We start from the raw sequence: 19,897 nt of genomic DNA, 5'->3' as shown, positions 1-19,897 counted from the left end.
AATTACCACTGTTTCTTTTTTTTATTTTTTTATTTTTTTATTTTTTTTACATAAAACTTATTTACTTCTTTAATGTTACTTGAGTAATTTCTTGGACGGCTACATTTTAGTTTAACTTGAGTGAAAATGTGAGATTATCCTGTTCTTATTTGAGTGCGGCTGAGATAAGCTTCTGGGTTTATCTGCCTCCTCTCACGTAGATAAGCTGTTGCTCCATCAAACTACTCCTCAGAACATGGCTGATACCACCAGTGTAAAGAAAAGAAGGCCTTCTTCACTCCAAATTACCTCAGTCCCACACAAATTACACAAATTATGGCATACGTAGATTTTTTTTTTTTTTTTTGCCAGTGTAATTTCAGCATTATTGCTTATTTCATCTTAAAACGCTGAGCTACAAGGAGAAGCTGCTTCCTCTTCCTCCTCCTCCTCCTCCTCCTCATTGTTTTCCTGGTGCCCCCCCCGTCCCCCCACCACCACCCCACTGGTCTGAAAAGTGAAACTTAATTTGCCTCCATCCGTTCACACTCAACAACCCAGCAAGTACACGGCGCTCTCCTCGCTGCTTTTGTCCCCCCACAATTCAGCTTTAAAAAGGTAAGAAAAAATAAAGATACTGCTACAAACAGCCGCTGTAAGCTTTAAATGCTGCTCATTTGAGCCACTCGGGGAGTTTTTGTCTGCTTTTGTACAGCTGCGTACTTTCCGTACTTTTATTTATTTTCCGTCCACGTTTTATGCGACTTTGCATGTTTTTTTAAAATTTTTTTATTTATTTTTTTATCTACGTTACATGAAATGAGTTAAAATGTAAGCTTAATCGGAAATATAGCTTGTTTTCTCCTTATTTGAATCTCTTGTCTACTTGTTAATTTAATATGCAAATGACTGGCTCGTTACACCTGCTTAAATCAGTAATACACGGTGTTGAAAGGCGGCATTTTCTGACTGACTAATCTGTTTCAGCTAATTAGGCCGACGAGAACCGTTGAGCGTGAGAATGATTGTATTTATATACTAGAAAATTCCTGAAGAAATTTAAATGAGGCCTGCCAAAGTGTGCCCGTCGGTTTGGACCCAGCGTTCTGATTCTAAAAGCTAGTATTAATGCTAAAGAAAGCTTCAATGTAGTCAATAACATGTGGAGAGTCAGAAGCATGTGGACTAAGCTGTACTTGTACCATTCAGTATGTTGCATACTGTAAAATGAGCCAAAAATGCTAATAATAGCATGAATGGTATCAGTAGAATGTGGGGTATCACTACCATGTTGTCTGTCATTCACTTACTCCATTCAGTATACTAAACATGGCTAATAAGTAACTTGAAAGAAAATGCTAAAAAAGGCTCATATTATTGCACTGCATAAGGTGGAGCACTAACTCAAGGAAAAAAGATCATTAAAGCTATCCTGAGAAAAAAAACGTAAAAAAAGGGGAGTATGCAGACTTTTATTTTGAAACTTTCAGTAAGCTTCATTTCAAATGGCAACACTAATCCCATGTCTAACAGTGGTTTTCTTAAACAGTTATCTAATGCAAAAAAGAGCAATTACATGATATAAAAATTGTCAAGGCTTTTATTTTGAAATTTTTCATAAGCTTCATTTGAAATGGCCACACTAATTTCATGTGTAATAGTGATCGGGTTAAATCAGTTATATGTTGCTCAAAGCACAAGTAGTTCAGAATACCAGCCAACTCCTCCTCTATAGTAACAGACAGTTCCGCCATGTTGTAGTTCTGACATGCTGCTCAGGCCTCTGTTTTAACTGAGTCTTGGCCATAGATAGAACTACAGTTATGGCAGTTATGCCTTTCTCTGTATTCTGTTGCTATAGTGATTAATCCTCAGCCAATTGCCCTGTGTGTGAGACAGAAAGGTGGAGAAGGATTTCTATCTCTATCAGACACCCATGAAATGCTATTGTTTGTGCTGATGTTAATGAACTGAAGTGCTGCGCAAGGCAGTTCACTATCCTGAGAAAAAAAAACATAAAAAAAAGCTTAATATTGACGTGAGAGCAATATGCAGGCTTTTATTTTGAAACTTTCAGTAAGCTTCATTTTAAATGGCCACACTAATCCAATGTGTAACAGTGGTTGGGTTAAACCAGTAATATAATGCCCAGAACATTCTGCCCCATCTGTAGTTATGACATTCTGCTCACCCTTCTGTAGTAAGTCAGAGTTCCACCATTATGTAGTTCTTAACTGCCAGCTCAGCCCTCCTCTGTAATAACTGAGTGTTCCACCATGTTGTAGTTCTGACCTTCTGCTCTGCCCTCTGTATTAAAGTGTTCCGCCATGTTTAGAACTACAGAGTCTTTGTAGTCCAAACCAGCAGCTCTGCCTTTCTCTGTATTCTGTTGCTATAGCGATTAATCCTCAGCCAACTGCTGTGTGTGTGAGACAGAAAAGCGGAGAAGGATTTCTATCTTTATGAGACACCCAGTCAGTTTTGATGAAAAAAGCTGTCCGAACAACTCCTTCCCGTTCAGGATTCGTAAGGCCAATCCAAAAACCGTTTGAAGCATATGAGAGGGCTATTTGTCGTCTCCAATAGTCCCACGATTCATATCTGTAGGTCACTCACAGAAATAGCAGCGATGAGAGAAAAATGGTGTGCGCTGAGCTTAGAAATTTTTCAGAAAAGTCTGAAAATGAATGGTTGAGTGCCTGAAGGTACCCTGTCACTTTATTTTGCTCTGAAGCACCTTGACAGAAAACCGTCCGCCCTAGAGAAATTTTGAAAACATTTTACGGGAGCAGGCATGCGTATCAATGTCATGACCAACTTTCATATTAATAGAGCAATTTTTGCAGCCATGAGAGCGATTTCAATATTGTTTTGGGGTCACAAGTCAGTCACTGCTCTTCCCTATGCATTGCTATGGGCAGGCCCCAATTAAAACATTAAAAGCAACAAGCAACATGTTCCCAGTCGTTTCCAACTCAGCTAATTGCATGGATCCACGTGTTGCAGTTTGGTGTGTTAAGTTTTCAGAAAAGATGTAGCTCAAAATAAAAGAGAAGTTACTTCTTTCATAATGTGTCTTAATTAACTGTGTGGCAAGAAAAGCGGAATCATGATAAATTAGTTTGTTTTTTTTACACCTTTGTAAACCACTTTGATCACGTTTTTCTATTAAAACTATAGGTTTTGTATCTCTTAAAAAGGAGACATTTCATACATCAACATCCTTTTTGCCAAATTCAAACACTACTTTGATAGGTCTAGCAATATGTCTGCTTTATATTAAAGGTCAACATAATCCTTCGTTATGTGTAACATCAGCATTTCTTAATCAGCATTTCTTACTGTTTTCTCATGTTACTGAATTACTAAAACCAGCTGAAGAGAAATGAAACTTGGGTGTAGTGATGGACTCCAACCTGAACCTACGGAGCCACATAAAGACAATTGCAAAGTCAGCCTTCTATCACCTCAAGAACGTTTCTAAAGAACTTTAGCCACAAGATCCATCTTTAGTTCTCTGATTACTGCAACAGTGTCTTCACAGGTCTGCCTAAGAAATGAGTCAGACAGCTGCATCTGACCCAGAGCGCTGCTGCTGCTTGTGGTCTGACTAAAACCAGGAAGGCAGAGCACATTACTCCAGTTCTGAAGTCCTACTACTAGTTTGTAAATCACTGAACGGTTTAGCACCGCAGTACATTAAAGACCTGCTGTGGTTGTATTAACCTTCCAGACCTCTCAGGTCTTCTGGTTCTGGTTCTGCTCTGCAACCCCAGAACCAGAACCAAACATGGAGAAGCACCATTCAGCTTCTATGCACCACAAATCTGGAACAAACTTCCCTACAACTACAAAACTACAAAACTGAGTTCCTTTTAATCAAAACTCAGATCCTTCCTGTTTAGAGATGCTGTTGATTCATGGTAACTGGAACATTGGTCGACATATTTGATGTTTACACACTTTATGATTTTGATGACAGCATTTGACAAAACGTAATGTTCTTTGCTTGTTTCATAATTGCTGTCTGTTTTTCTGGTGTAAAGCACTTGGAAACTGCCTTGTTGCTGGATTGTGCTGAGTGAATTAACTCGACTCGACTTGAAAAGACTCAGAAGCAGCAGCAGTGTGTTGTTCTATGCTGTTTTCTCATGTCCTGTGGACAGAGATGACCTGCTTTAATGGGGGCAGTGGTTTCTTTGCAGCTTGCATTGGTTTCTCTTGTAAATAATTGATCGTCATTTCGGATCATACTTCTGTACCAAACATGCAACCACATGATATCAGCAGTCTCACCCTGCTGCCTTTATTTGCGCTGTGTCACATTCGTTCCACTCTTCCAGTTCGTACAGCGTATTTACTACCTCTTTCAAAGGTGGATTGGGGTTGGTTGTGCTGCAGGGTTAATTTTGCATCAGGACCTTTGAGTTGGTTGCAACGTGTAATGAACCGGATGATCCGAATGACTGCTTGAATCCAGCTTTGATTTAATAAACTGGATACAGTTTCAAATTTCCATCTTGATATTTCCTTTTGTAGAGCAAACATGCTCTGGCACATGTAGGCAACCAGATTCTCACATTCAGAGAATAATAAAAAGAGACAGCTTGCCAGCATATGTGCCGTCCAACTCTAACCGTATACATTTCAGACCAACACATCTACATTTCAGACCAACACATCTAGGTACAACAGAGTATTAGGACCAATGTGGATAAAACAAACTGGAAAATCTCAATTTCTACAGTTTTCCATGATTCAGTTCTTGCATTTTTGATATTAAGCCTGGGAGATTCTCTGACGTAGCAAAGTCAGAAATGTGTTTTGTTGAGTGGTTATTTGCATCTCATTGTCCTTTGTGTTGCTGGAGGGGAAGAGAAGGGGAATTTCAATGACACAACTGTTTTAAATATGTGACTGTGATGCAGTGGAGAACTGAAAGGTCTTTAACTCTCTTATTATGTTCATTTCTGCGGTGCAGCAATATTGTCAATTTGACACAGGGATTTTTTTAAGACTCCAAAGACTTCCCTCAAAACATTTTGTATCATATCAACTCTAAACTAAGTTTTTAATGCAATGATGTTCTTTACTTCTTAGAAATGAAGGATGAATGAGAATAATTAAACTATTTGAATGTTTTAACGTCCACTAAGAAAACCTACACAGAGAAAAACAATGGCTATTTATGAAAATTATATACTTTTTTTTGTTTTTGCTGCCGCTAGTAAAAGATCATACTTGGTTTCTGTTCCTTTCAGGTTCTCATGAGAACAACATCTTTCCTTTTTCTAGGGTAATCTGAAGAAATGATCACAGCAGGTCATGTTGTTCCTCCTGAGGCCGTTTGGCGTATTGATCACAACCCTTGTTCCCTGATTCGTCTCTGGAGCTCCTAAAGCTCACCAGCGATCACCTGCATGGTCCATACGTAGCTGGTTTTTGTATCATCAGATTTTTAAAAATTATATTTAAGTGTTTGAAAGGCATGCAGGACCACCCAAACATGCATGAAAATGCATTTTATCCAGCTCCTTTCCCGTAAAAAAAAACACACCTTCCTTGTAGATTAGTCATTTCAGAGTTACTGCCACACTAGTAGGCTTTGGCAACGTCTATTATATTTTTTTGGCGTTCACTAGCAGATGAAAACGACTGGATTTCAACTGGATTTTTGACGTAAATGTCTTTCTTTAAGGGACATGGCTAATGTTTTTGTCATTTGTTTCTTAATCAGAATCATTGGACTTGGTCTGAGTGCTGATGGTTGCTCACACTTCTGAGAATCAGGGGAGCAACGTCAGCGACATGGTCATTTTTCATGGTGTCGAAATGTTAAGGAAATATATAACATTGTCAAATATGTGTTATCGACCACAATACAACATTATATATCGATGTTGGCCCAAACTTGTGTTCAAACGCTGTGTTCTTTGCTGCCACTCCAGCTGGTGTTTTTAGCCCTTTGAACATGGTCACTGGTTTTGACTAGTGTTGGAAATCATCCTGAAAAGCCGTTCATTTTATTCAGGTGCTTTAAGGCACCATTGGGTTGTACTCTTCAGTTATAGACTTGCACGAGTAGAAAAGACTAAAAACTACAACAATGGTGTAAAGAGCAGCAGCCATCTGACCTTTCTGACCGTTGGATGTTACGGAAACTGGCTGTAACTGCGTTGCTTTACTCGTTATGCAACCTCTTCTCTCCACTGATATCCCCTTCAAGATGCTCCAGCTCTTTGCAAAGCAAACCATCCATTCTCACTGCATGTTTATGTTGCATAACCAAATTAAATCCAGAGCTGTCTGTTCATTCTTACTGCTCTGAAGTGCTTTTTAAGATAAAGGAAACGTTGCTAGTGGCCATTTGATTGTTGTGACCTGATGTTAAAGGTGTTAAGGGATGGCATAGGAAAGCTTTGTGTGCTATTAAAGTTGGATTGCTTTTCAGTTTTATCACAGTTGCTTTTATTTTATCTGTAGCTGGAAAATAATTGAGAAAGTGGTTGGGTAACAGGATGATATATTTAAAAGGGAAATTGCTGCAGAGCTTGAGTTTTTTGTGCTGGGAAATACAGAGATCTGCATTACAGGCACTTAAGAGTCAAGTTGTGGAGACTTAATGCAACTGCAGCTTCTAGTTATCTTAGTAGTTGATGAATCTATTGGTATTGTTCCTAATTGGTTGATTAATCTTTATTTTTAACCATCTCTCCTTTCTGTTGATTATTCTCTTGCAGCATTAATGATTTTCTCAAGATTCCTTTTGATTCTTTATAGTTGAAGCTGTTGGACCAGGACACAGTAGAGCATGAGCCCTCACATGATCAAATTATGGTCAAGAATATTGTTCTCAAATTAGGCCTGTTGGTAAAACAAAAAATAAATAATAATAATAACCCAATCCCTCCACCCTCGTCCATAAAGGTGCTCTACTTCACTGATACTTAGCATATAATCAATCCATAGGTGCTCCATTGATGAACATCATTATTAATTTAACTTGTTTAGGAGAACATTAAAGGTGCTCCTGCTGTATAACAGCAGGAGCAGATAAGCTGACCAGCGTCTTATCTGCTGAATGCCCTGACCTGTCAGGACTTGACCCAGCTGGCTGGATTTATCTAAACCACACAGCAGATTTTTCACATAGTTCTGTCCTCTAAGAAGTACTCAAAGACCTCCACTGGCGTAACCTCCCTTAACTCCGACTGACGTTCTCTACCTTAACAGAAGCTTCAGATCAACATTCCTACCAGGAGCTCAAATCTAAACAAGCAGAAAATTTTAAATTAGAACAATTTGGAAGGAAAGCCACAAGTGCCAAAATTCGATCATATGAAACAGTCGCAAAATTGATATAAGAGCATGTGAAAAGTTTCATATAGATTAAAAAAAATAACATATGATTTAAATCTTTAGTAATTATTCCAGATAGCTTTATCAGGAGTGTTGATGAATTTTCAGGGAGCTGTAACTGCACTCCTACAATAACACAAATTACAATTACCTTGAGAGAACCAGAGAAATCACTGTACCACAACATAGCGTCACAGATATATATCTAGTCTTCCTCTAATATCTTTATTTTTGCTCATTAAAAATGTTTACTCCTTTAAAAAGAGAGACTAAAAGATGGGATCTGTTCCCTCCAAGTAAATGCACGCAACACCAGGAAGCCTTGCAGAACCGCCTTCAAGAAATCAGTTGTCAGCTTAGCTTAGTGTCAGTGAATCAGTTGGGACTTCACTGAACTTTTCTGTGGGTTCAAATATTCAGCTGGGGGCCAATAAAGTAAGCCGTTGTTCCCGAATGTAAACCAAGACGAGAGATTATTATCAGAAAACAGAAAGAAGTATAACCAGTTCAGGCTGGCAGCCCCAAATCCAGCCTGAAAGTTTTTCCTTTTTTTTTTTTTTTATTTGGGTAGTTGTTGCAACATCAAGTTAAAGAATACGAGGAACAACCAGGTGAGACATTCAAATCAAAAGTTAAGCATTGATAGTTGTACAAAAAGTCACGTCATGACATATGAGCTGCACAGTTTAGTTTTTCCTGTGCATAGTAGGCGCAGAAATGTTTGCCGTCTGTAACATTCAGGGTGTTTCTCTCCACTTCCTGTCATTCTCAGTGATTCAGTTATTGCTATTCTTGTTCTCACTCTTCAGTTTCAGTCTCAGTCCGGATGGATGGATAAAGTGGCTTATTCAGAACTGAAAGCCCACCAGCTGCTCATTAGATTGAGAAAATATTCTCTAGTTATGTTTGGCCATCAATTAATGGATGTTTAATTGATAGAGGTGGGCCTTTTAGAATGTTTTTTTGTTGTTTTGTTTTTTTTACCTCCCAGTTTATCCTGAATCGGTTTATATTTCATTCCATCACGACAGAAAGCTTTGTCTTTTCTCTCAGCTTACATGCCATCTATAGTAAACCCTTTAATGCAAATTAGGGGAAGTAAGATCAACATTATTCACAGGAATTTATCTACAACAAGAAGCTGAGCTGACAGAGAGAAAGAAATAACAAAAGCGGAAGTGTATTTAGCAGAAACAATTCATTTCCTTCTGGAACCACATTTTACTCAGTGTGAACTCTGTGAAGCTATAAAACTGAAATCTCTTCCCCGTCGTTCTTTGCCAAACAGCTGGAGCTCAGTCAGATTGAACCAGCGTCAATTTTCAAGTCTTTCCGTGGATTTTTAATCTGACTTCGGTCTGGACTTTGACCGGACACATTAATACAAAAACATGACACGACGTTCAGATTTTTATTTTTATAAAAACTTCTAACCCATACGTCGTTTTTCTTTCACCTCACACTTATACGGTGCTTCGTGTTAAGTCAAAATGTTTGTTTGTTTGTACAAAGGAGATCAGGTCACTAAGCTATTCATCTCCGTTTATCAATTTATTTATTGTTTTGCTTATGCAAGGCCACCTCTCTGCACACATTGCTGCCAGAGAAAAGGCTCTGGTCTCGCAGTGAATGCATGTTTTATAAAACACATCGACTTACAAACAAAACGACAGCGGCTGTTTGCTTCGTAAGGTGAGGTAACCTGTCATATAGTGATTTAAACAGAAAAGTTTGTCCATTGTCCTGAGAAACAAACTGGGGGGGAGGATTCCTTGCACTCTCGGTTGTAATCTAAGTGATCTACGTGTTGTTGTTTTACACACATGTCTTGTGTGAGTGTTCGTCTGCAACCCACATCCTCTGTTGTCTCTTATCAACAACATGGACTTATTTCCTTAAACTTTCTCTCTCTGCAGCTGGCCACTGGTTTCTGTACCTGAAAAATATTTCACAGTTTGCCACAAACTGGGCTTGTCAAAATAGCTCATTTTACCAGACAGTTAAATGTTCCCAGACGTTATTGCGATAAACCATAAGATTGTTGTTTTGAGAGTGTTTTCAAGTAATGGTGTAATTATGAAACAGCACATTCTCAAAGATCAATAAACTTCAAGTTCTGATGGACGTTTAACACGAAAGCTCCCCTGGCAATCATCGGTGAAAACGGGAGCTCTGTTTGGAACGAGTCCAGTTCTGGGGCAACTTCAAAGATGGCGGAGAAGGAGTTTGGTTGAATCTCGCAGCGCAAAACTTCAGCTGTAGAACGAAAGACTGATTTCCAGAAAATGGCCTGAAGAGATCAAGACCAAAACATGAGGCTTAACGTAGCAGGTGCAGTCCCACACCTGTTGTCACATGTGGGGCGCACATTTTGGTAAATAGATGACACTTTAACTTTAGAGAAGTGTATCAGGTGGACGGCTTTAAATTGCAGAAGTGTGTGGAGAGGACACATTGAGGATGAATGCCCTTGATCCAAGTCTTAAAGTTTAGAAGACCTCTATGCCATCTCCCTAATCTGTAGCTGCCTCAACAGATTTAACTTTAGTTTGAAGCTAGCTTACCAGGTAGGCCGCTCCAAAACGGTATTATTAGATTCACTTAGAGAAAACATGTTTGTAAAACTAACATGTCAGATTAATCCCAAGTCTACCAGAAGTATGAAAACTACTTAAAACTGAAGCTAATATGTTTGAAATCCTATAGGTGATTAATATTAAGTGATAATTTGTGTTTCTTTATAGTCTTTCATGACAAACTAACCAAAGTACTTTCAGTCTGGACTTATTACATTACCCAAATATAATAAATAAATAAATAAAAAAGATACATAAAGAACGTAGACATACAAAATAGAAAGTACACCCTCCGTTGATTCTAAAGATTTGTTCTTCACTCGGCACCGAAAAGCTTCAATTTCAAGGTGAAATGAACAGAGAAACATTTCACATTCCATTTTACTGTACATTGAACAAAGTCGAAGCTAAAATCGAGCGTGGCCTCTGTGTTGTGTTGAAGCCGTCTGAATAGCTTCCTGTGCAAGATCAACAGAGCTTGTCGACGAGTCCGCACATCATCAAGTGCTTTTCATAAAGGAACAATGTGGGGGAGCATTATGCAAAAGTTACAAATCTAAACTACACATTTCCTCTTCTGATGAGTTTGTGTCTGATCTGTGTCCTGCAGGCATGGCTTACCCACCCCAGACTCACCAGGTGGTGACGATCACCCAACAGGGTCCGGGCAGATGGAGCACCGACCTCTGCGACTGCTGCTCCGAGATGGGCACCTGTAAGTCAACGAGCGCCACCAGTTTTACTCGCTGTCCTCGCTGTCAAATTCAGCGTTCTGGCAAAGTGAGCCAGGTGTTTATTTGGATATCCTGATGTTGCAAAAACCTCCTAATACCAGCCTTTCCAAGACATCTTGTGAGAAAGAAGCCCACAGAATGCCAGAACCTCTCCCTTGCCTAACAGTGGATCAGAGGTTCTTTTCCACATATTCTTCATTGATTTAACGAAAGGCCCACTTGTAATTTATGGGGGGGACAGAGTTAAGTCTTAGGTAAAGTCTGAGGCGTATTTAGCCGTAATAAAATAAAGGCGTCTGGACGTCTTGTCTTGTTTCTTGAAGACGTTTCCTCTCTCATTCTAAAAACTTCTTTAGTTCTGAAAAAAAAAGGTTATACTTTCAAGGTTTATGAGGTGTAATCAAAATAATTACATTAATAGGATTAAGATCCTAATTCATCACTTGAATGATGGAGCCAAATTTCCATCCAGTTCATTGTTTGTTTTGTTGATGCAACCTGTTTTAGACACATTTAAAGGTGTTTTTTTCCTACTTCCTTTCCTTTCCTGCTCAATGTTTGCAGTATCAACGTAAATCTTTGCCTTAACTTGTATTCCATGTTTGATGATTTTACCCGTTTTAAAGAGTAGCTGAGAAATGGGCCTCTGTGTCACATCATATCTTTACCCCAGAGAAACATTAACTCACAGATGACCAGTGAAAGGTTCTGATTCTACTTTTAAGATTGAAAGACCTTAAAACCCAGCACTGTCAATGTCTGTGATTATTTGTCTTTGTGTTAAATGTCCTCTATGCATGTTAATGTTATTTGTTTGAAATAAAGTAAAACAGAAACAATGGAAGCTTCTGAAACACTTTGATCAACCTAAAAAAAAGTAAAGTATGAAGTAAATTAATCCCTGTCCTTTTGAAAAACAGTCACTGCTGACAGTATAGCGCCTGCAGCTGATTTTCCGCCGAGGGCAAAAAAAAAAAATTTAAGTTATAAAAGTTTGTTTATTATTTTTTCTTCCCTTTTACTATTAAGAAAATTATTTTTTGTGTCAAAACATCAAAGTGAGTGTGTTGCTCTGTTGGGGCTTGTGCGTTCTAGTTGGCTGTCAGGTTCATGTGGCTTATTTATGTGGGTCAAATTTGTGCTGGTTTGTGCACTGGCGCTGTGGTTGTGTTCGCGTGGATCAGGTTAAGTGATGGTTTTGTGCGTACCCTCCTGCATGCGCCCTCGACCAGCAGCGCCAAGGTGAGAACAGAAACATGCGTAATTATTTCCCAACACACTTGTCTGCTCAAATTCAAATGCAGAAATACTTTATAAATCCCAAAGGCAAATTAAATCAGTCCAGAAGTATTTGATTTAATGTTGAATTAAACAGTGTGCAGGTTTTCTGACAGCATCTGAAGCGGCTCAGAAATGAAGGATTATTTTCTGTTTACGTCAGGTGCATTCTCATGCACTGACCTCTTTGTGTGAATTATCCCTATTTTCACACCATGAGGTAAAACCGCAACAATAAAAACAAATTTAGTCTGACATGAGAAACCAAAGTTCAAAATGCCTTGTCGACAAAACTGACAGCTGACAAGAACTGAACGAGGAGACTGATCCTGCATTCATGTGAACACGACGTAAAGAAAGAAGACAAGAGAACAAGAAGAGATAAACATCATAATTGTGATGTCAAACGGAAATGCATGTGTTTCCTGGAAGAGAGGAAAGCCGGAACCACAGTCTGACATCTGACCCATTTCTAATCCACTTTGTATAAACGTGTCTGCATAAAGACAAACATTTAATGAGCTTGTAATGAGACTCTGATTGATCAAGATTTCCCATAAAAACAATCATTTGTAAAAATTATATCGCTACAACTTTCTATTCTAATAGGATGAAAGTTTCACAGATTATAAGCTGTTGTGACCAAACAGTTCAGAAAAACTCAATCTAAAAATATTTCTATGGATTGTGGTTTTAAGTACTTTATAATGCGTCCATCCAGGCCTTCTTATACACTTTATTAAGTTAAAAATACAACCAAATATCAAATAACTTCTTAATTTTCCATTTATTTTAAGTTTTATAACATAAGAAAATTAACTTCACTTGGCAAATAACTTGATTTTTTATCTCCTTTCCAGTCATTTTGAGGGAAGTAGAAAAATTATCCAATCAGAATGGTTTGAGGGTGGAGCTGGACATCAAACCCCGCCCACAATCCGCCCCACTCCTCTTTCTGCAGCCGGTTTTTTCCTTTACAAACATTCTCAGATAGTTTTTAACTAATTAATTTAAGTAGATTGAATGGTAATAAAATGGGTCATCTATAGGAGGAGCTACCATCTGTTTGTTTGAAAATCAGTAGTGAAACTGATGCTTGTTGCTTAATGCAGTGTTAAAATGTTTTAGAAGGTAAAGTGGGGAACTCATTCATCAACTACATGTTATCCATGTTTGCCATGAATCGAAAAGATATCACCACTACAAAGTTAAACTCAAGTTTAGATTTTCATTAAATATAATCAAAGTTCCTTTAAACCATAAAACTGAAACGTCTGATGCTAAACTTTGAGCTGCCAGCTGAACGTCTGCCAGTGTTCATACTCGTCTACTTGGTATTTTATTTCTCAGTCTTGCGGGTTTTGCAAGACTGAACATGATCTTACTTACCTACAGATATTCATCATGCATGTGGAAGCCCATGTAAATTCCAGCTTTCCAGGGATGTTTCATAAATTTATCAGACTGAAAGAATGGAGTGGGTGTACTATGGTCTGGACTTGCATGACATTTTAGCTATGAACTTTATTTTACACACCAAAAGTTCAAAGTGCATCCTGTGCTTATTTATTAAGAACAGAAAGTGGATTTCTCATTCTTGTGTAAATATTCAGGGGTTTTATGCAAACTGTTTGCTCACCTGCTCACTTCAGCTGGTCAAACCAACTGGACAAGTTTACTTACAAACACGACAATCTCTTAAAGAAGCTAATATGTGCTACGATTAATACTAATTTGCAGCTTGGTGCAGCCTGACAGCAGCTTTACTCTTCTTCTCGCCAACAGGTTGCTGTGGGTTGTGGTGCTTTCCCTGCCTGCAGTGTGAGACTGCCAGTAAGTACGGCTGGTGCTGCCTCATGCCCTGTTTGGACTTCTGCGGCATCGTGTCCTGCATACTCCGCTCCAACATCAGAGAGCGCCACAACATTCCTGTAAGTCGGACAACTTCAGGAATACTTAGTTGTTGTGATCCAATTTTTATTTTTTATTTTTGGAGTGACCAGATCCTTAACTTCTGTTTGTCAAGGCCCACTGCTCTGTATGATTCTGGGGTTTCCCTTAGTTAATGGGTTTGGGTTAACTTGAGTAATTTGTCAGAAATAGATGACAGAAACAGAAGCGGTTAAAGATTCACTCGAGTCCGGCGTGGGCTTGCAGGAAAACATTGTTAACTTTATTAGGCATGGAAAACCCAGAGACCATAACGTTCCAGAGTCAATCAAAGGGCAGTGTTTCCGTTGTAGCATTTCTCATAGAGATTTTTTATTTGAAATGCTACAATGAAATACACTTTACTGAACCAGAACAACTGTGACGGTCAGGATTCATATGAAGTCTGTGCAAGAGTTGAATTTCAATTAGATATTCTTCGGGTCAGGAAAAGCCAAAAAGGAAAAAAAAAATCCTATTGGAGATTTTAATCTGTTTGACGTCGTTGACATGAATGAAAAGTCAAATTAGCTGCTCCGATTTGAGTTCCTTTCATTTTGCTGTTAAAGAAAATGCAGATCTATTCATCTGTCAGACAATCAAGCGACTGACACGTTTTCCAGAAACTACGTGTAGAGGAGCCACTAACTTGATCCTCATGCAAGATTTTCAGGTTGTCAGTTGATTTTCAAAACCCCATCGACCACACGACAGTGAAAACATAGCACGCTTGGTCCTGTGGTGTGGTTTGCAGTCACACAGCAAGGACCAAACACCACACAAATCAATTTCACTCAGGAACGTTCAGATCTCAGACGAAAAACCTCGCAAATCCTCTCTTGGACAAATCTTCAGAGTAAACCAACATGGCCGACGAGGAAGAAGTGACGGAGACGGTTTGTGGAATACATTTAACAAAGAAAGAAATACTACAAAGACGTCTCTGACATCCACCGAACTCTGCGGTGTGTCATAACAGTTGCTTTTTTTTCTGTATTTTGGATTCTTTTCCACATTTCCGTCACCGCACTTCCTGATTGGCTGCCTTCTCGTTTGTTTTCAGGGAACGCCCTCCAAACAGTCCGTCATGTTGAATAACCCTGACATCCTGCTGATCATTCTAGATCACTCTTAACTCACCACACGGCAGTAATATCTCCTAAGATTATCTTTAAAGCCATCAATGTTGTCGGAAATGGCAAATCGGGACAAAAATCTGCATGATTATCTTGCTGCGTTAACCAAGCTTAAGCCTTTGCTTCACTCTCAAGAGGGATTTCCTAAGAAAAACATTTAGGAACCTCCTTCTTAAAGAGTTTCCCCTTTCATAGTTTCCAAAGTGAATTAAAACTCCTTCCTCTTATCAGTTCTCTTTGTGCTACAAGATTGAATTTGAAGTCGGACCTGTGAGAAAGAAAAAGCTCTTCAGTTCTCCAACATGAACCAGCCAAAACGTTCCACAATCACAAACGATTTTACAATCCTAAACTATGTTTGACATGTGTGATGCTGTCAAAAGATGTTTGTGTTTTTTTTGTTTTTGCCATTTTGTCACAAATAAATGTTCCTAAAGTTGGCTAAAAATGAACACATCATCACCTGATATAAAGACATTTTAAGTACAGATGAGGAGTAAAGTCCAAACTACTGTGAGTGTCTGTAATAAAAACAAAACATGGAACGATGGAACAATAGAATAAAATTTCCCAGTGGGACAAATTACTCCAGGATGAGATGCCGCGGTGTCGCCTTACAGCGGACGTATCTCCTCAAAAACCCTCATTATTATAGTCTGAATTAAAATGATTCTGCAAAAGAGAAGTGAGCCAAGCTGCTTCCGCTGTCACATAAAAGTCTGAAGCATTGTCAGTTGCTGGTTATAATTTTTTCACTCAGCCTCACGTCATTTCAATTTTATTTTTTTTTGTCAGTGTACAAAATGATTTTAAAACCGTTTTTGATCTGAAACATTTAGACATGACAAAGTAGCAAAATCAGAAGAAATGCTGAGATAATAAATACTTGCTCCCTGATTTGTTGTTTTGTTGCTTCAAACATAAAAGCTTTTAGCATAAAATAGAGGATCTAACTCTGATGTTTCAACCTCTGAGTGCGTAATGCCACAGGTTTTGTTTTCTGGCTCTTTGTCAAATTGAGCCATCCGCATGTCGGCTTCAGCTAAAGTCGTGGTACAACGTCTATCGGGCGTGGTGATAACCAGCAATGAGTCTTTTACATCTTCATGGAATGAAATTTGACTCCTGGGAGAGTTGAACGCTGTTTTCTCCATTTATGGATAATAGCTCTCACTGTGGTTCTCTGGGATCCCATAGCTTCAGAAGTGACTTTGCAACCTTTTCTACACTAATGGATATCTGGGTCTCCTTACATCAAGGCACGATTTGTAGCTTTGTTTTTAGATCTTTTGGGGCTGTGTCATGCAGAAGTGATTTCTTATTCTGGCAGGTCTGATAGAAATGGTTTCAGTTTAGGTCAATAAAGCTAAAGAAACACTTTAGCAATGCCAAAGGAAAATTAAATGTTGTTACTCGTAAGTTTTTTCAAGGAGTTGTTGATGTTCATGCATGGTTTCCCGCAGAAAACTTGGTAAACCCACTGGTAGGAGCTCTGGGGCAGCCACCATGTTTTTGAGTTAAAAATGTTTAAGGTTGACAGGAAATGTGAAAATATGACCAGCTGATTATGTGTTTTTGGAAGACATTATTTGCCAAATCTAAACACAAACCGTAACGTCTTAAAAAAGGGAAACAAAAGAAAGTTGTTCATGTCGTTTAATCTGAATTAAACAATTCTTAGCCTGGTGGAGGTGCATGTAAAGCCTGGTAACCCGCCAGTGAGGAGGAAGCTTCTCCTGTAGCAGTCTGCATTACTGCGGCTCTGAACAAGCCTCTGACTGACGACACTCAGCAGCATTTTATAACAAGGATCCTCAGGGTTGTCTGTGATTTTCTCAATGCTATGAACAATCCTGTTATTATTATTATTATTATTATTATTATTATTATTTAAAGAGACGTGCAGCAATTAAAATGCATTAAAAAACACATCATTATAAACAAACAAAGATCAGGAATTAGGTTATGAATCCAGCGGAAGTTCAGCTTTAGGAAGAAAAGTGTTGTTTCTTCTCCTCTTCGTCTGCAGCCTGGCATCCAGAGGGCAGCCACGGGCGTAGCTTGTGCTCTGGTTAGCTTTACTCCCTTAATAAATGAATTATCGAATTGAAAACTGTATTTTGAATGTATTCAGCTTGTCTTTGTCTCACACCAAATAGAATAAGGTTGAAAAGCTGAAACATTCAAGTGTGACAAAAGCCAAGCTGTGCGTAGCTGCAAACTGGTTTCCTGTGATTCTGACACTTTATTAACGAACAATCACACACACACACACGCACGCACACACACACACACATACCTGAATAACTAAACAGAACCAACAGTCTAAGACTCGCAGGAATATAAAAACAGAAAAACTAACTCTGGACACTTTGATACAAAAATTAACCCAATCAAGCTTTACTCCTTTTAATTATTTTTTAGCCTACTTCATGTTGTCTGATAGGTTCTATTTAAATTGCACAAGATGTACACAAGATGATTGAACAAGATGGAAATTACTTTTTAATGTCAAGGATGTTAAAGAATAAAAAATGAATTATTATTTGACTTTTTTTGTTTGATATCAGAAACATTTAAGTGACAGAAGAGATCTTTGAGGGAGCAAAAACTAAAATCACATTTTCTTTTCCTCCTCAAATTGAGTTAAAATGATCTAAATTGAGAATCACGAGTCAGTGTTTCTGGGTGAATACACAAAACGCAGAGATAAATGAAAGCAATTGTGTGCCAGGTGTTTTTAGAGAGTTGGCGCCACACTGGCAGAGCGTTGCGGTAATATTTCCTGCAACCCAAACAGATATTCTTTGATCGACATGAACGCTACAAGTGCAGAGAGGTGTGGAAAAACACTCCTAGAAACAGAAACTGAACAGACCTGTTTTAAAAAAAGAAACGGTTTATAAATGAACCAGAGTAAGACAGTCCTTTTTACTTTGCGATTTCCGTTAAATGAGCCAGATTTTTTACAGTCCTCTGAAATGTCTTCAGGATTTATGGAGAAAAAATTTACATATTATTACCGTAACTCTGAGCTTTGGTGAATTTGGTTATAAAAGGCTCCAACGAATTCAAGATGAAATCTTTACACTCATCGAGAGGCTGCCCGTTTGACTTTAATTAGTTAAGAGTGGAAGATCAAATGAAAGAGGATTCATCTATTGAAGTCTGTTGGCGATAGTTTCTTAGAACAGGATCTTGCAAATTCAAATGAAAAAAAAAAAAAAAAAAACATAATAGTCAGACGCAAGTACAACATTACAGCAGTCTGACTGCTGTGAGGCAAAACAGCAAAATCTAACCTGGTGTCCCTTAATCTCTTTCAGAGTTTCCTGATGCATTTACTGACAGAAAAAAGTTTGAGTTTTCAGTTTTTGATCGCTGGTGTATGTAGGGATAAGATCCATGAACGCTTGAAAACAGCTCAAATCTGTGAATACCTCTACAAATGCTCCAAGTGGAGCAAAATTAACACCAAAAATATGTTAATGTGCAACAATAAGCACAATGGAAACTGTCTGCTGCCTTCCTTATTTCTGCTTCTGGCCTTACAGCCAATCAGCTCCAAGGAAAATGAATGGAGTTCCTGGATTGGCTGCATTTCCTAGATATTTAAGATCACCAAGCTTCATTTTCTTTAGAATATCAGATATGCTCCACAAATCCACAAATGAAAGACATCTTAAATAAAAAAAGAAAATTTCAACTAAACTCGCTTTAAGGCATAAAAAAAAAAAAAATCATGGTTACATTAACTCATGTAGCCACGCTGGCTGATGAAAAAGCAGAGAAAGTTGTTTAAGTATTTTCCGGGTAGATATGGAAAAATAAAACGAGGCGTGTGTCAATTAATTAGAATATTGTCTGACTTCCCCCGTCCTGTTTCCCGTCCACAGGGCTCCGGCTGCGACGACTGCTGCAAGGTGATGTGGTGCTACCCCTGCGTTTGGTGCCAGATGAACCGAGAGCTGAAGATCCGCGCCCGCAATCCGTCGGGCACCACCGTGGTCACCACTCAGGTCGGCAGGATTTAGCCTGCAGACGTGGAGGTGGCGTCACGTGGTTCATGCATTTCATATTTTGTCATTTCACCGTCATGCAGAGTTACGGATTGGAGTTTGTTTTGATGCAAAGAGAAGCGTTTCTGTTGAGCTGTGTTAGTGTGAATGCATTTGTTTCAAGTCAACTTTGCTTTTTTTTAATTTTTTTTATCACCCGTATGTTTAAGATCTTCTAGGTTTTGAGTGCCACATTAACGAGTTTGATATTTTTCTGATCTTTGTTACTTAATAAAATACTTCCTTCAAGTCTCAAGAACGCCGTCACTTCTTCTTTTTTCTCCTGTCAGATGACGACCGATATCCACGTATGTCAGAAGGTTTTATCTCATGATGCCTTTGAGCAATGGGGTTTTGCTGACAAAGCGTATTTATAAGCTTTTCTGTCTCCAACCAGAGTATCAGAGTTTGGGCTTTAGCCAAGGTTTTGAGTTGGAAATGTTATTTTAACCTGAATTCTTTCTTCTTATCTGTTATTTTAATGTACTCACAGATTTCCCACATTGTCCTGAAAACTGTTGAGTTACAGCAGTTTTAAAAACATTGTAGATAATTTCCCTCATTTTGGATAAATGTGGGAAAACAGAAAATAGAGGAAGGAAAACACCAGACAGTTTAAGAATCACACTGGTTCATTTGCTGCATCAAACCTTGACTTTAACCGTTTAGCTCCCAGGATCTCACTTTTTTTGCGTTTCTGAAAACCCAAAAGTTTGTTTCCTAACAAATTCTCTTCACACTTTCTGAGTTTTTCATGTTGTGTCACCAAACACACAACAACCTTGAATGTATTTTGATAGGTTTTTTCTCCACCTACATAAAAGAACCACAGACAACGTATATCAATC

The 19,897-nt window shown here is 38.5% G+C and overlaps 1 protein-coding gene across 1 annotated transcript; it reads left to right on the top strand.

Moving 5' to 3' along the window:
* Nucleotides 1-455: 455 nt before the first annotated feature.
* On the top strand, nucleotides 456-19,308 carry ponzr1 (plac8 onzin related protein 1). The gene is made up of 4 exons (XM_014998682.2): nucleotides 456-597; nucleotides 10,525-10,629; nucleotides 13,712-13,857; nucleotides 18,888-19,308. Exons 2-4 carry the CDS (start codon nucleotides 10,527-10,529, stop codon nucleotides 19,023-19,025), a joined length of 387 nt encoding a protein of 128 aa, XP_014854168.2. The 5' UTR covers nucleotides 456-597; nucleotides 10,525-10,526; the 3' UTR covers nucleotides 19,026-19,308.
* The last annotated feature ends 589 nt before the right edge of the window (nucleotides 19,309-19,897 follow it).

Source organism: Poecilia mexicana, unplaced genomic scaffold, assembly GCF_051168715.1.
Source record: "Poecilia mexicana isolate PSO_F unplaced genomic scaffold, ASM5116871v1 scaffold_18, whole genome shotgun sequence".
Lineage (NCBI taxonomy): Eukaryota > Metazoa > Chordata > Actinopteri > Cyprinodontiformes > Poeciliidae > Poecilia > Poecilia mexicana.
This window is presented reverse-complemented; position numbering and strand designations above follow the sequence as displayed.